A 16097-nucleotide genomic window follows, 5' to 3' on the forward strand; every position below is an offset into this window, starting at 1 on the left:
ATCCCGCCGGCACCTTGCTTACTGACCGCCGTAAGATGGATCCCTTACGGTCGTTAAGGACTGTCTGTGCCCTTCCTCCAGGCACTGCATGAATCGTTGCTTCAACCTCCGCCTCAAATTTGGAGGCAGCGGGAAGCACCAATGACATTTTTCTCATCCCAAACAGCTTGGGCGTCAGGAAAGACTTCCTCCCACACGCAGACGTTCAAAGCGGAGCTTCATAAGAACTAGAAACATGATTTTGTTTCTCCTAAAACTGTAATTCCACGGGCGCCAAAGAACAGAATATCACGACTTGTGTGTGTGTGTGTGTGTTGCCCAATCCTCAACCTCCCTTTTGCTTTCATAAGACCCCTCTCCCTGTTCACCACAGTGTGGTTGGATTTTCTGATCGCAGCCCCTTAGAAGACCCTAACCCTAAATTCTTGGGAGTAAGATTTGTCTGTTGTGCAAAGCCGCAACCATTGGGCACGCCCAGCCGCAGTTCACACACACACACACACACACACACACACACAATCAGTTGGCTGCATTCCCTGGCCGTTCTTATAAGTCGGTTCGAGATGGCCCCCTGCCTTCTTTTTTGTGCGGGGGGCTCACGAGTCCATCGCAGGGATCCGGGAACTCCTTTTGGCCACAATTCTGTTGAAGATGCTGGAGCAGGATCGTGGTTGCCTGCTCAAAAAGGGACGGTAAAACCTTCTGCTCCGCGTTGGTAAACTGGCTTAGGACGTAATCTTCTACGGCTTCCTTCCCCGTCGGACGGCCGATGCCGATCCTCAGCCGCGCCATGCGCTGCGGAGAGAGAAGGCACGAAAGAGCTGCAGTTGGTGGACAGATTCTGCGAACCCCTCAAGCATCATCAGATCAACCGACCCCTTTCTCTTCTCAACAGGGCCCTGCCCCAATTCGCATCCCCCTGCTCAGCAGAGGGAAACTGACTAGGACTTGCCCGCAGGCAGGTGGGCAGTTTTAACCATGCCCAGCGTTGCTGTTTAGCCTGGCAAACACCACATCTGTGGTCCTCTTTAACTAGGCTCTACCCCAAGCAAGGAATAAACGACGCCAAGCAGGCGAAGGGGGTTTGCTCGCGGTAAGCCGAGATGCTGTTACGCAGGACCGGTAATCAAGGATCTGCTGTTCTGACTGCGACACAAGGGTGTAAGGAAGGGATCAGAAAGCGAAATTAAGACCTACGTCGGAGTGCAGGCAGCTGATGCAGGAACGGACTCCGTTGTGACCTCTGAAAGATAAGCAAGGCCTGTGAGATCCTGGCTTTTCTTCAAGATGGGTTTATTTCAGTAATCCTAGCTTAATTGTGGCTTAAAGACCTGGCTAAATTCAGGCTAAACTCAGAACGAGCCAGCCACTTTAGAGTACCGTATATTCTGGCGTATAAGACGACTTTTGAGAGCGTTGAAACAGGCGCCGAACTTGGGGGTTGTCTTATACGCCAAGTCGTCTTATACGCCGGAAATAATGGTAGTTTCCGGAGTATAAGACAACTTTCTAGGCATGCGACTCAGTGTCGATCATCTTATACGCGGAAATACCGGTAGTTTCCGGCGTATAAGACGACTTTCTAGGCATGAGACTCGGCGTCGAAGTCGGGGGTCGTCTTATACGCTGGGTCGCCCTATACGATGGAATATACGGTACCTGCACTATGAATAAGGAGCCTGCATGGCTTCAACATCTAAGGGACTGGTTTGGACAAAACTCAGCAGCCCTTTTTCGTGCAGCTGCTGATAAAAACAGGATTGCCAACGTCCAATAACGGATAGGGCAGAAGAAGAAGAAGAAGGAGGAGGAGGAGGAGGAGGAGGAGGAGGAGGAGGAAGAAGAAAGAGGAGGAAGAAGAAGAAGAAGAAGAAGAAGAAGAAGAGGAAGAAGGAGGAGGAGGTGTCTATAAACTAAAAATATAATTGTTTGGCATCGGGTACCTGGCACTGCCTCCCAGTTTTAGGGAGAGCTTCCCCAGAGGCTTATCCAGATCATCATGGACCAGATAAATATCTTCAATACTGAGGCTGAATTTTTCCGCTGGCGAGAGAAGAGATGGTCAGTGGGAGAGACCAATCTAGTTGGAGACAACTGGTTTAAAATAGGTTTGGTTTTTGCAGCGTGGATTCGCACCCATCCCCAATTTTCCAAACCCAGAGATGGCAGGCTTAGGGAGGGAAGGGAGATAAGTGGCAATCCCAGATATTTGATTGACTCCGGATCATGGGAAGGAGGTTGACTACTAGACAGAAGATCTGGAGAACGTGATCAGTGTGAGATCTTCCGTTTCCTTCCATTCTTCATCCATTTACTCCCTTCCCTTTTTCATCCATTTACTCCCTTCCCTTCCCCTCTTTATCCAGTTACTCCCTTCCCTTCCTTCCCTTCCCTTTTTCGTCCATTTACTCCCTTCTCTTCCCTTTTTCATCCATTTACTCCCTTTCCTTCCCTTTTCATCCATTTACTCCCTTCCCTTTTTCATTCATTTACTCCCTTTCCTTCCCTTCTTCATCCATTTACTCCCTTTCCTTCCCTTTTCATCCATTTACTCCCTTCCCTTTTTCATCCATTTACTCCCTTCTCTTCCCTTCTTCATCCATTTACTCCCTTCCCTTCCCTTCCCTTCCCTTCCCTCCATCTTGTATAATTCATACATTGCAATATGACTCCTTAGACAATGTTGGGTAAACCACGCTTTCTATCTTAACTCCAGGCATAACTCAGCCACAAACATGCTAGTCTTGCTGGGTGATTCACGGACGGTTCAATTCACCGTGTGACCCATAAACTAACTGGGTGACTTGAGCAACCCAAAGCTGCCCAACCACAGGAAGGAATTGTTCTTGGAACAGCGGAGTGACTCCCATCCGGGATGGTGTATTCAACAAACCATCAACGGAACAACCAGCCGCCTGCCAGGATGTGGACCTCACGGAAGGAGGTGGCCATCCATTGGCGAGTGAAGAGGACGAAGCAGAGCCTGTCGTACCAGCTGTGACCACGGAGGTCCCATTGAGGTTCATGAACTTGCGAGGTTTCATCAGCAGAAGCTCAGCGTCTCCTAGGCGGGCCACCACTATGTCCGCGCAGCATTGCTTGTCTCTCTTCCACTGGTCACCCATGTCCAGCTTGGAGGCCAGGTGGTTCAGCACTGCCATGCCCACGCTGTGCCGGGTACCAGGGAGCGTGTAGTTGCCCAGGCCAGCCACCTGCAAAGGATAAGGAGAAGCCATGAATGGTCCACAGGGATGGATTTAGTGATCTTCTCTAACCTTCTCCAGATGGTCTATAGATGGTCTTCAGATCACATTGTCTCCAAGCGTCAGACCTGGGGCTGGGACCTCAAAGTCCTGGAAGCCAAGCTGGGCAAGATTCCCTAATTTCATCCCCTTTAAATCCAGCTTTTCCATGCTTGCAAAGCAGCCAGATGTTTACGGGAGGGTGGAACGTTGCATTGTGAGAGGTGGAAAGTGGGGACAACAGCTGCAACTCTTCTAAGCTGAGCTCTAATCTGGACAGCAATGCAAGCCTGTAGTCCAAAAACATCTGGAAGGCACAGCCCTACCTTTATTTAAACGTCTTCTCCCTTGTTGGCCCGCATACGGAAGATTTCTGTTACAAAGAACCGGAAGTCTAATGTGACTGCCACGCTTGCTTTACCTCTTTGGGACTGCCCGGTCGAATTGACCCACCCAACCCGGAAGCGATCGTCTCCAAACCGGAAGGAGCCTGGCCATAATGGCGTTCGCTTAAGATCGGCCGTCTTACCAGCACCCGTTTTTGAGCGGTTTGTAGCTCGTCGCCGCGGTGACCCAGAGCCCAGCGTAGGAGTTGCCTGAGGGGCTGAGGACGCGTCATGGCCTCTCCGCCTCGCCCTTCCTCCTTCCCGAAGGCCTACTTCCGGTGCCGGCCGTAAAGTTAAAAAAAAAAAAAAAAAGCCGAGCTCCGCCTTTGCCTCTTGGTTCAGTTAGTGTGACGTCACTGGTCCTGTGGCCTATCACGGGAGGCCTGGCGGGAAGGTTTCCGGCCGCCATCTTCCTTAAGGGCGGAAGCTCGAGTTTCTTCTTTAAGTCAAGCGCCAGTCACCGCCGTGAAATATAATCAAAATTCTTAGGAAGATGCAAATACGTAACTTGCTATTTTGCTCTTTAAAAATTAAAGCCACGGCCTCTAGGAAGCAATTACAGCAATAACAACAGCAACAACAGTAATAATACCTTGGGACTTGACAGGTTTGATAATAATAACATCAGCAACAGCAACAGTAATAATAAAAATAGAATATCTTGGGAAGGACATGATAGGAATAATAATACTAATAATGACAATGATAAAAATAAAATACCCTGGGAAGGACATGATAGGTATAATAGTAATAATAATAATAATAATAACAACAACAACAATTGGAGCACCACTTGAACACCATTGGCATTGACAAATTCACTATTAGTCAATTGCAAGAGGCAGCCTTACTAGGAACTGCTTCCATCCTGCGATGATATCTGTAATACCATCAAACATCCACATCTGCCTATCCCAGGTCCTGGGTAAGGACTCGATAGGTAGACAAAATGCCAAATCCAGTCTGAACATCTGGCTGACTGTGCAATGATCAATAATAATAATAATAATAATAATAATAATAATTCCTTTGGGAAGGACTTCAATAAGAATAATAATAAATACCTTGGGAAGGACTTCATAGGAATAACAACAACAACAACAATAATAATGCCACCTTGGGAAGGACTTGATAGGTTGATAAAAATGCCAAATCCAGTCTAAAAGTCTGGCTGACTGCACCCACCCTAATAATAAACATATTAAATATATTGTTTAGTACGTAATATAAAGTTACTAAATTTGTACTACAAATGCATGTCATAAGTGTACTAAATAAATAGGAATAAAAATAATACCAATCTTTCACGCAATCTTTCTGTGCCTTCAAACCCCTGTCCTGAAGATGTGGAAGCCTGACGAGGAAGTCTCTTTTTTAAAATTCCTCTTTTGCTCTCTAGCAGCCAACTAGGGAAGTTTTGAGCCCACCAAGCTGTTGACATAGAGACCAGGGGACGCAAATTACAGAGCGGCTGGAGGAGCAATGGAGGAGGAAGAAGAGGTTGAAGAACCCAAAGCAAAGGTGAAGGTGAGGAGAAAGTTGCACCCTAACCAAGAGCAAGTGGATCAGATAGAGAGACCTGCTGACTTTTTCATCCTCCCTATCCTAACAGGAGGTGAAGATGTCAACTGTCGTTCTGACACTCTTCCCCACGGCTGTCACTGAAGAAAAACTTCAAGAATCGAAGGAAAAAGCCATCACTCGTATCTTTGGGCCCGCCAAGACTTTGCTGAAGGTTAAAAACCCCCAGAGAGCAGGAGATTTTGAAAGCATTCTGAAGAGCAAAATAGACGAGCAGTAAGTGTTAACCGTCTCCTCCCTAAAACACAACAAATGAGGATCTGTGAATAATCCGTAGTTTGCTTTAATTTTTAAAGCTTAGCTTAAAACTGGGTGAGGTTTCTATTAATGAAGGCAATTGTGTCTTGGTGTGGCGAACAAATAGGTCTGTAGCATTTGATTGTGTCTGGTTTTTTTTTTTTTTTTTTTTTTTTTTATTTAAAATTTTTAAATTTTTACAAAAACAAATCCCCTTCCCATACCCCCCCCAACCCTACCTCACCCCCCTCCTCCCCAACCTCCCAAACCCTCCCCTAGACTTCCCAGAGCTGAATACAGGCTTAATTGAGAAAAAAACTTAAAACACTTTTAAAACCTAAACAAATTTAAATACAATCATCATTCTATATAAACTCCCTCCAAAAACGCAAATTTAAACATTACTTTCTTTGAATATCTATAGCTATAATGTAAAATCTAATTTCTCCCTCTTTCTTTATCCTAATACAAAAACAATCTTCATAATCTTCTCACTGGTTTTTTTTAAAACTAATCATATTGATGTATTTTCCTTAATTTCTTGGTCTTCTTTTTCCTTGCTTATTTTATTTTTCTCTTTTTTAATTTTGCTTTGTTTAATCTTCCTTGTTATTGCTTCTTTTTTTTATGGATGTGAGTCTTTGGAAAGGATTCGATAGTTCGTCTGAACATTTCACAGAGCAATAATAACAACAACAATAATTTGGGTTCCTTGGGGTTTGATTTGGGATCAGGCCTCAACTTCTAATCAGCCCAAAGAGGATCCAGGCAGAAGTAACCCAAAAGGAAAGGAAAATAGGTCCAGCAAGCAATGTTCATTCCCTTTTATTATCTGTCTAAAGAGAAAATCCACACAACCTAATGTTATTTATGGCTTGCTGAGCAAAACGTGGCTTAATCCACGTGAACTGAATGATTCTGTCTGGATGGGCAAATCATTGGTTTTTAATTCTTTCAAATTTTTAAAGAAGCTTTGGACTAGCAAGAGGAGGATGGGCTTCTGGTCCCAACAGCTCTGATTTCCCTTTTTTTTTTGTTTTTGGGTTTGTTTTTTTTCAGCTGCCAAGAAGGTCATCTTTACTTCTCTCAAGGGGAGTGGGAGAAAGCTATCACTTGCTACACCAAGGCTCTGAATCTGGACCCCAACAAGGTAGATGTGGAGATGGAGATTGGCCATCTCTATCTATCTATCTATCTATCTATCTATCTATCTATCTATCTATCTATCTATCTATCTATCACAATAAAGATCCACGTGTGGCCTTCTCAGTGACGGGCGAGAACTTGGCTCTCCTGTTGGGATGGAATTTCCCATCCATTCTGAGAATTCACCAGCTAGGAGAGAAACAGAGGCTAGGCCAGTTGTTTCTCACTCTTGGCAACATTTAAAAGGTGTGGATTTCAACTCCCAGAATTCCCCAGGCTGGACCGACAACACCGAGGAGCTTCTGAAGGCCATCGTGGCTTCTTCTCCCTAGGTAGAACTTTACGAGAAGAAAGCGGACGCTTTTCTCCAGCTTTGTGACTTCCAGTCTGCCGCCATGCACCTTCGGAAGGTCTATCGGGTGTCGCCGAAGGAGGAGATCCGAGAGAGGCTGGCCTTTGTTGTATTCATACAGGTGGAGTGGAGGATAGGCTTGGAAAGGCCTGTCTCCTTCCTTTCTTCCTGCCTGCCTTCCCCCTTCTCCTTCTCCTTCCCTTTCCCTTTTCCCTTCCACTTCTCTCTCTCTCCCTTCCTTCCTTCCTTCCTTCCTTCTTTCCTTCTCCCTTACTCCCACCCTCACCTATCTTACCATATCCTCCCTCCGTCCCTTCCTCTCTTCCCTCCCTCCCTTCTGTATCCTCCCTCCTTCTCTCCCTTCCCTATCCTCTTTCTTTCTTTCTTTCTTTCTTTCTTTCTTTCCCTCCCTCCCTCCCTCCCTCCCTCCCTCCCTCCCTCCCTCCCAGTATCCTATCCTATCCTTCCCTCCCTCCCTTCTCCTGTGCTAAAGCCTCAGCTTTCCAGCACTATCTAATCTGGCTTAATAATAAAGGCATTGAGGCTTCTTCGTGGATGGGAGGAAACGGGAAGGACCATTTTTCTGCAACCTGGTCCTTACAGGGCCCATTATCCCTTCCCTCACCAGGGTCAGTCTCTGTACGAGCAGAAGGTTTATCTGGATGCTCTCCACTCCTTCACTCACGCCTGCGAGCTCCAGCCTCAGAACACGCTTTATCGCATAAGGAGGTAAGCAAGGGATTGGGGTTGTTGCAGAAAGGAGGAGGAGGAGGAGGAGGAGGAGGAGGAGGAGGAGAAGAAGAAGAAGAAGAGGAGGAGGAGGAGGAGGAGGAGGAGGAGGAGAAGAAGAAGAAGGAAGAAGAAGAAGAGAAGCAGGAGGAGAAGGAGAAGAAGAAGAAGAAGAAGAAGAAGAAGAAGAAGAAGAAGAAGAAGAAGAAGAAGAAGAAGAAGAAGAAGAAGAAGAAGAAGGGGGAGGAGGAGGAGGAAGAGGAAGAGGAGGAGGAGAAAAAGAAGAAGAAGAGAAGAAGAAGAAGAAGAAGAAGAAGAAGAAGAAGAAGAAGAAGAAGAAGAATAAGAAGAAGAAGAAGAAGAAGAAGAAGAAGAAGAAGAAGAAGAAGAAGAAGAAGAAGAAGAAGAAGAAGAAGAAGAAGAAGAAGAAGAAGAAGAAGAAGAAGAAGAAGAAGAAGAAGAAGAAGAAGACGAAGAAGAAGAAGAAGAAGAAGAAGAAGAAGAAGAAGAAGAAGAAGAAGAAGAAGAAGAAGAAGAAGAAGAAGAAGAAGAAGAAGAAGAAGAAGAAGAAGTTTTAAGAATGATGAGGTCACCGTCTAGTCTACACTTAAATAGGATGATCAGACAGGCGATTAATAATCCTGGCTTGGAAAAGATTATTTTAAAAAAGATTGCCAATGGCAAAATGCCCTTTCTTGGAAGTAGGACTGATGTGAGAAGCAGCTTTGTTGTTTGAGGGAGGCCTCCAATTTGTTCTCAAGGATGGGAGGCCTTGAGGCCTGTCAGAATCTTTTCTGAATGTAAGTAAAACCTTAAAGTCTCCTTTCCTTTCCCCCACCAGCATTGCTTGCCTGGCTGCGATGAACCGATTCAACGATTGCCTTCAGATGGTCAATGAGGAGGTGGAACTGGAGAAGAACAACGCCGATCTCTTTGTCCTGAGGGCTCGTCTCTTTGAATACTTTGGGAAGGTGAAAAACAACCTGATTATTCTTTGAGAATCTTTCTCTCAGCCACCCGCTAATTACACATAGGGAGTCCTTAAATGTACATTTAGAGTGACAATAAAGTTTATTCTATTCTATTCTATTCTATTCTATTCTCTTCTCTTCTCTTCTACTCTACTCTACTCTACTCTACTCTACTCTACTCTACTCCATCCATTCCATTCTATTCTACTCTACTCTACTCTACTCTATTCTATTATTATTTTCTATTTTCTATTCTATTCTATCTTCTATTATTCTATTCTATTCTATTATTATTTTCTATTTTCTATTTTTCTATTCTATTCTATACTCTATTCTATTCTATTCTGTTATTATTTTCTATTTTCTATTCTATATTCTATTATTATTTTCTATTTTCTATTTTCTATTCTATTCTATTTTCTATTCTATTCTATTCTATTCTATTCTATTCTATTCTCTATTCCCTATTCCCTATTCCCTATTCCCTATTCCCTATTCTATTCCTTGTTGCTCAGCGACAGTTTGAAGTTACATTGAAAAAAGTGATTGACCCCCAGTCCTCACATTACGACCATCACAGCATGCCCACGGTCACAGGTTCAAAGTTCAGGTATTTGGCAACCACTGTGTATTTACCACCATTGCGCTGGGGGTCCCATGATCATCATTTGTAAGCTTCCCAGCTGCCATCCGACAAGGCAAGTCGGCGGGGGAAGTTGAATTCCTTTAACCACCACATGTCCCAAAGGTGCTTTTTTTTCAGGAAGCAACGGGACTCTGTTTTTCTTTGAAGACGTTTCGCTTCTCCTCCCAGAAGCTTCTTCAGCTCTGCCTGGATGGTGGGGAATGGAAGGATTTATACTCCTTGCAGACCGCTGGTCCTTTGCCTTCTTTTCAAGAGTCATCGAGGCCACTTGGCACTTATAAATCCTTCCATTTCCCCACCATCCCATCAGAGCTGAAGAAGCTTATTGGAGGAGAAGCGAAACGTCTTCCAAGGAAAAACAAGAAAGTCCAGTTGCCTCCTGAAGAACTGAAGAAGCTTCTGGGATGAGAAGCGAAACGTCTTCAAGGGAAAAAAAAAAGCCCTGAAAAAACACCTTTGAGACAACCAGGACCTGGATGATGGAGACTCTCCATAGACATCAACCACCCCGTGCTTCCCTTAAGGACCGCAGTGTCTGGTTTCTCCCCCCCCCCCAAGGCAAGCTGCTGTTTCTGCAACATCCAAGAGGCCCTGGCCTTGGATCCAGGCCACGTTGAAGCCCAGCTCCTGTTGAAGAAGATGACCAAGGAGGCGGAGAGATCTAAAGATTTGGCGGTGAGCTTGGCCATCAAAGGCAACTTGAAAGGTGCTTTGCTGAAGATCAACCGGGCCATCAGTTACAACCCCTTGGATGAAAAGTACTTCCTCTTCAGGTACCTGTGTGTCCCTAGTCCATTCCCTTCACTTTTTAACAGAGTTGGAAGGGACCTTGGAGGTCTTCTAGTCCAACCCTCTGCTCAGGCAGGAAACCCTATACTGTTTCAGACAAATGCCTGTCCAGTCTCTTCTTAAAAACTCCCAGTGTTGGAGCATTCACCGCTTCTGGAGGCAGGTTGTTCCACTGGGTAATTGTCCTCACTGCCAGGAAGTTTCTCCTTAGTTCTAGGTTGCTTTTCTCTTTGGTTAGTTTCCATCCGTTGCTTCTTGTCTTGCCTTCAGGAGCTTTGGAGAATAGCTTGGCTCCCTCTTCTTTGGGGCAGCCCCTGAGATATTGGAACACTGCTATCATGTCCCCCCTCGTCCTTCTCTTCGTTAAACTAGACATATCCAATTCCAGCAAACGTTCCTTACATGTTTTAGCCTCCAGTCCCCAAATCATCCTTGTTGCTCTTCTCTGCACTCTTTCTAGAGTCTCAACATCTTTTTGACATCGCGGTGACCAAAACTGGATGCAGCATTCCAAGTGTGGCCTTACCAAAGCATTATAAAGTGGTATTAACACTTCACATATTCTTGGTTCTCTCCCTCTGTTAATGCAGTGTAGGATTGTGTTGGCTTTTTCGGCAGCTGCAGCACACGGCTGGCTCGTATCTAAGGGATCGTCCGCTAGGACGTCGAGATCCCTCTCGCAGTTAATGATTGCTAACGCCCTGGATTCACCTCTCTTGGTTTGCTTTCCTCCTTGAATCCTGCAAGGGGCACCCTCCTGCGCAGGCTGAAGGACTTCAGCGCGGCCATCGATGACTACCTGAAAGCCGTCGAGCTGTGCCGAGCGGACGAGGCCAGCGAGGTGCGACACGAGGCCGAGAAGCAGGTGCTGCTGAGCTACAACGACTTTGCCGTCCACTGTTACCACAAGGGCTGCTACGAAGAGGCGGTGCAGCTGCTCAACAAAGCCGTCAAAGGGGAGAAAAACGAATTTGGCCTCTACGTAAACCGAGGGGGTAGGTGGGGAAGACGTCTCGGCTTCCCTCTGTTGCTTCCTGCGTTTGCGTCTGCGTGGTCTCGGGCAGAGAAGAAGCACAAGGTGTGGTGCTTGGGAGGGGGGCAGGCCCAAGGTCTCCAGATCTATGGCTGAGGGGTCCTTGGTGCTCTCTGAGCTGGGCGGCTCTCTTGTAGACGTTTCATGACCCAACTAGGTAACATCATCAATGCTAGAAGGAGGGGGGTTTGCGGAGAAGAGGACTGGGTGATCCTTGGTGTTCTCTGAGCTTGGTGGCTTTCTTGCAGACATTCCATTACCTGATTAAGTAAGATCAGTGCTCACTGTTGCCTAGCTTGGGTAATGAAACGTTTGCAAGGAAATCACCAACTCCTCCTCCTCCTCCTCCTTCTTCTTCTTCTTCTTCTTCTTCTTCTTCTCCTCCTCCTCCACCTCCTCCTCTTCTTCCTCTTCCTCTTCCTCTCCTCTTCCTCTCCTCCTCCTCCTCCTCCTCCTCCTCCTCCCCCTCTTCTTCTTCTTCTTCTTCTTCTTCTTCTTCTTCTTCTTCTTCTTCTTCTTCTTCTTCTTCTTCTTCTCTTCCTCCTCCTCCTCCTCCTCCTCCTCCCCACAGCCAACCTTGTAGCACTGACGATGTTACCTAGTTGGGTAATGAAATACCTGCAGGAAAACCACCCAGCTCAGAGAGTACCAAGGACCACACAGTCCTCCTCTTCCTCCTCACCACACCCCACTCTCTTGTAGCACTGATGGCGTTAGCTAGTTGGGTCATGAAATGTCTCCAAGAAAACCACCCAGTTCAGAGAGCATCGAGGAGCCCACATTTCAACCCTGAGCTACAAGTCCTCTCCTTTATTAGATTTATAGTTGCCTGCAGCGAAGGGGAATGTCTGGTGGGCAGGAAGAAGGGGTGACTCACAGGGTCTGTCTGTAGTTATGCAGATCATTGCTTTAGCCCGGCAAGATTCTGTCTGTAGGTGAATGACAATAAACTACTTGCGTTTCGTTCTTGGTTCTTCGGGCCTGACAGCTATTCCCATTTGCCTGCTGATGGATTCTCTCTCTCTTTTTTCTCTCTCTCTTTCTCTCTCCTCTCTCTCTCTTTCCTCTCTCTCGTTCTTTCTCTCATCCTCTCTTCTCTCTCATACTTCCTTTCTTTCTCTCTCTCTTTCTTTCTCCTCTCTGTCTCTCCCCCCCTCTTTCTCTCTCCTCTCCTCTCTCTCTCTCTCTCTCTCTCTCTCTTTCTCTTTCTCTCTCTCTGTCTCTCTCTCTCCCCTCTCTCTCTCTCTTTCTCCTTTCTCTCTCTCCTCTCTCTCTCTCTCTCTGTCTGTCTCTCTCCCCCCCCTCTCTCTTTCTCCTCTCTCCTCCCTCTCTCAGACTGTTTTCTGAAAATGGGCCAGCTGAATTTTGCCATGGCGGATTACCAACAGGCTCTAGAGCTGCGTCCGTTAGACCCCAAACTCCGCCGGCGCATCGCTTGGCTCTCCAACGAGACCGGATTGCAAGACTTCCGCAAAAAGTAGGCCGGGATCCGTCCGAGGACCCAGGGCGAGGTTTCCCTGGAGGGGGAAACGCTGGACTTGCAAGATGATCCTTCTTAGTAGATCATCTGGAGGGCCTGGTCATCCCACTTTTATTCCTCTCGGGGGGGGGGGTTTGCAGCAGTCCCGTAAAACAGATGAGCGGGACCGAGATTCATGCATTTATTGACCCATCCATCCATCCATCCATCCATCCATCCATCCATCTACCTATCTACCTACCTATCTATCTATCTCTGTTTTTCAGGCAGTACCTGCAGGCTGAAACGCACTTCTCCTCCGCAGTGGAGAATGACCCATGGGAAGTGAAGTATTATCTGAATAGGGCGAAGACACGCGTGTTTCTGCAGGAGTTCCTGGGTGCAAAGGAAGACATGATCAGCGCCCTGTTGCTGAACCCCAGCAAGGAAGAGGTAGGCACATGTCGTCCTCCACTTACGACCACAACAGAACCCCAATTTTCCGTTACTAAGGGGGACATTCCTTAAGTGAATTTTGCCCCAGTTCACACCCTTCCTTGCCCCAGTTGTTGCGGAATTCTGGGAGTTGAAGTCCACCGGTCTTCAAGCATGCTGGCTGGCTGGCTGAGGAATTCTGGGAGCTGAAATCCAGATACCTTAAGGCTTCTGGGACTTGAAGTTCACCCCTCTTCAAGCATCCTGGCTGAGGCATTCTGGGAGCTGAAATCCACCCCCCTTAAGGCTTCTGGGACTTGAAGTCCCAGCACTTAAAGCAGCAGAGAGTAAGAAACACTACACCGAAGAAGAAGAAAAAAAACCAATAGAAGCGTCTCCATTTCGAGTATGGGTTTTCATTTTTATTTTATTTTTTTTAAAAAAAGGTGATTTATTTTTGAATTCCAGGTCCGGACCCTGATGGGCAACCTGTTTCCCGGCGAGAACCCCGAATCCCTCCTCAGCAGCAAAGTGGGAGATTTGACCAAAACTCTCCTGGATCGAAAGCTGAACGCTTTCCTTGAAGGGAGGTATGGAATCCAAAACCACGGGGAGGTTGTATAGCATTTTGGGGGGGGGGCAGACCTGTAATAGGGGGTCGCTCAACCCATCCCTTTTTCCCCTCCTCCGGGGCCAGCCGGGAAGTCCTCGGCCTGCCAAGCAAGATTTTTTTTTTTTTTAATCTGGGATTGGGAGGGCGATGGTGGGACCGTCCTGCCTTTCGGCCTTCGGGCCAGTAAACTCTGCCGCCGCGCCGAAGCAGATGGGAGTTGTAGTCTGCAGGGCTGGAGATTTCCCCCGCCCCCCCCCCCGACACACACATACACGCACGGGCTCCGTTTGCTTCTGGGCAACCTCAGTCCCTGTGGGGGCCTTGCGTTCTTTTTCAGCACCGGCATGCCTTAATTAAGAGCAGCCCAATCAATAAGGTCCGGTCGATACAAAACAAGGATCAGTTTTAGGGTGTCTGGCAGAATCTGCCCTGCTGCCTCGTGCAAGGGGTGTCCCCAAAAGTGTCGAGAGTGCTCTGTGTGTGTGTGTGTGTGTGTCTCTTGTTCTGTCTCTGTCTCTTGTTCTCTTTCCCTTCTGTCTCGTTCTCTCCTTTCTCCTCGTTCTTTCTCTCATCCTCTCTTCTCTCCTACTTCCTTTCTTTCTCTCCCTTTCTCTCCTTTCTCATCTGTCTCCTCTTTCTTTCCTTTCTCGCCCTCGCGTTTCCTCTTGTTCTTTCTCTTTCCTCTCATTCTCTCCCCTTTCTCGCTCTCCATTCTCTTTCTTTCCTCTCATTTTCTCCTCTTATTCTCTCCTCTCGTTCTCCTTCCTTTCTTTTGCCCCTTTCTTGTTCTCTCCTCTGATTCTTTCCTTTCTCCTTTCTCTCATTCTTTTCTCGTTCTCCTTCCTCTTTTGCTCTTGTCTTGTTCTCCTCTCGTTCTCGCTTTTTCGTTCTCTTGTTTTCTCTCATTCTCTCCTCTCTCTTTCTCTCTCCTGTCTCTCTCTCTCTCTTTCTCATTCTCTCTCTCCTCTCTCTCTCTCTCTCTCTGCCTTTCCACCTTCTTCCAGGCCTCTGAAATCATCAGGATCCGAACTCCGAACCAGTGTGTACGTTCAGATCGAGGACCAACAGAAGGCCGAGGAGCCAGCAGTGAAGGAGGAGAAGGAGAAGGTTTCTGAAGAAAAAAAGCTGCAAAAGAGACTGGCCGAATGTCAGCAGCATTCGCACCAGGTACCTCTGCCCCTGGGAAGGGAAGCGAGATGTTTCATTTATTTATTTATTTCTTTTATTCGATTTATACGGCGCCCTTCTCTCCTGTAATGTGGCTCTGGGAACTTTGGGATTTCCATTAGCTATCTCAGCGCCGTGAACGGGTTGCAGAAGGGTCACAGTTGTAGCTAATAAGAAAACAGCCCTGGATCAGAGAAGAATGTGGTCACGTTTTTAGTCTTTTATCCAGGCCTTTTGCAGGTGAGAACATCACAAAAAGAACTTTCCACCCCGAGAAAAAATTTTTTTTTTTGCGGCTGGGCCGAATTATTTGGTATATTCGGATGCATTTTGATCCAAATATCAGTTGACCCATTGCTTCGTTAATTTTTTTTTTAACCATTTTTGTTGCAATGGCTTCGCAGTTGGCCTGCTTGAACAACAGAATAACAGAGTTGGAAGGGACCTCGGAGGTCTTCTAGTCCAACCCCCTGATCAGGCAGGAAACCCTACACCATTTCGGACAAATGGGCTGGCTGTAATTTTAGGACCCTCCCACCCCCAGGGGTGAGGACCAGTTCCTTCCATCTCACCCCAGCTCCCAAACAGAACAGATTTGTCTGGGATAGTAATGAGGCCTCCTGTCTCGGCAGGGGGTTGGACTAGAGGACCTCCAAGGTCCCTTCCCACTTTCTAAGTCAGAGAAGAAATGGGCGTTTAGGTCCGCATGGCAGCTGTGAGCTCCCATCCCTGCCCATTTTGAAAGGGGAGAGGCCAACAACCTCAACTTCGCTATCCCTTAAGTTGTTCAGCGTGGAAAGTGGGAATTGTCGAATTATCCGGTGTGTCTCGCAGGCCGACGAGGAGCTGAAAGAAGCACGTCAACATAAGCCAACTCTGGAATCCAAAACCGTCTGGATAGACCCCTGCCCTCGTCTGCCCCCCAAGGAATGCCCCAAGGAACCATTCAACTGGAGAAAAAATTAAGAAGGCATCGGTCAGTTCGTTTCGGTAACCAGGATCCCCAAATCTTGGAAAGGGGGTGATGCCATCCCTTCTCCCCCTTCGGGGCTCAGAGTGACTTGTGGCAGACCCACAGGGCAAAGGGGTACCCAGTGGGATGGTGCAATTAGCACCAGAATTAATCTCCTCCCCCCCACACACACACAAGCTGCTTCTTGGGTTTGCAAGGATCTACAAAGAACGACTGGCAATTTGCAGCTTATTTCTTTTGCGGTTTTTCTAGACTCTGGAAAAGACTTTATAAAGTTGTGCCTTTCCTGGGTTTTTTTTTTTATTATTTAAATAAAGCAAGCTTTTGAAGACCTTCAA

At 46.9% G+C, this 16097-nt stretch overlaps 2 protein-coding genes across 6 annotated transcripts; one reads left to right on the forward strand and one right to left on the reverse strand.

The window, feature by feature from the left end:
- Positions 1 to 239: 239 nt before the first annotated feature.
- On the reverse strand, positions 240 to 4006 carry PTRH1 (peptidyl-tRNA hydrolase 1 homolog). Its single transcript, XM_039321460.1, has 5 exons — positions 3772 to 4006; positions 2993 to 3212; positions 1944 to 2043; positions 1198 to 1243; positions 240 to 795 (listed from the first exon to the last, which is right to left on the reverse strand). The coding sequence occupies exons 1-5, from the start codon at positions 3859 to 3861 to the stop codon at positions 547 to 549; spliced, it is 705 nt and encodes a 234-aa protein (XP_039177394.1). The 5' UTR covers positions 3862 to 4006; the 3' UTR covers positions 240 to 546.
- On the forward strand, positions 3706 to 16097 carry TTC16 (tetratricopeptide repeat domain 16). 5 transcript variants are annotated; one of them, XM_039321454.1, is made up of 14 exons: positions 3706 to 3790; positions 5028 to 5149; positions 5241 to 5425; positions 6506 to 6596; positions 6925 to 7065; positions 7573 to 7673; positions 8515 to 8644; positions 9849 to 10063; positions 10827 to 11074; positions 12448 to 12589; positions 12859 to 13024; positions 13475 to 13596; positions 14624 to 14786; positions 15621 to 16097. In XM_039321454.1, the coding sequence occupies exons 2-14, from the start codon at positions 5111 to 5113 to the stop codon at positions 15750 to 15752; spliced, it is 1875 nt and encodes a 624-aa protein (XP_039177388.1). In that variant the 5' UTR covers positions 3706 to 3790; positions 5028 to 5110; the 3' UTR covers positions 15753 to 16097. The 5 variants fall into 5 exon arrangements, with proteins under 5 accessions (XP_039177388.1, XP_039177385.1, XP_039177389.1 ...); XM_039321451.1 differs by having other exon boundaries at positions 3707 to 3790; positions 5028 to 5155; XM_039321452.1 differs by lacking the exon at positions 3706 to 3790 and adding an exon at positions 4018 to 4235 and having other exon boundaries at positions 5028 to 5155.

Source organism: Crotalus tigris, unplaced genomic scaffold (assembly GCF_016545835.1).
Source record: "Crotalus tigris isolate CLP2741 ecotype Arizona unplaced genomic scaffold, ASM1654583v1 scf7180000023746.1698619, whole genome shotgun sequence".
Lineage (NCBI taxonomy): Eukaryota > Metazoa > Chordata > Lepidosauria > Squamata > Viperidae > Crotalus > Crotalus tigris.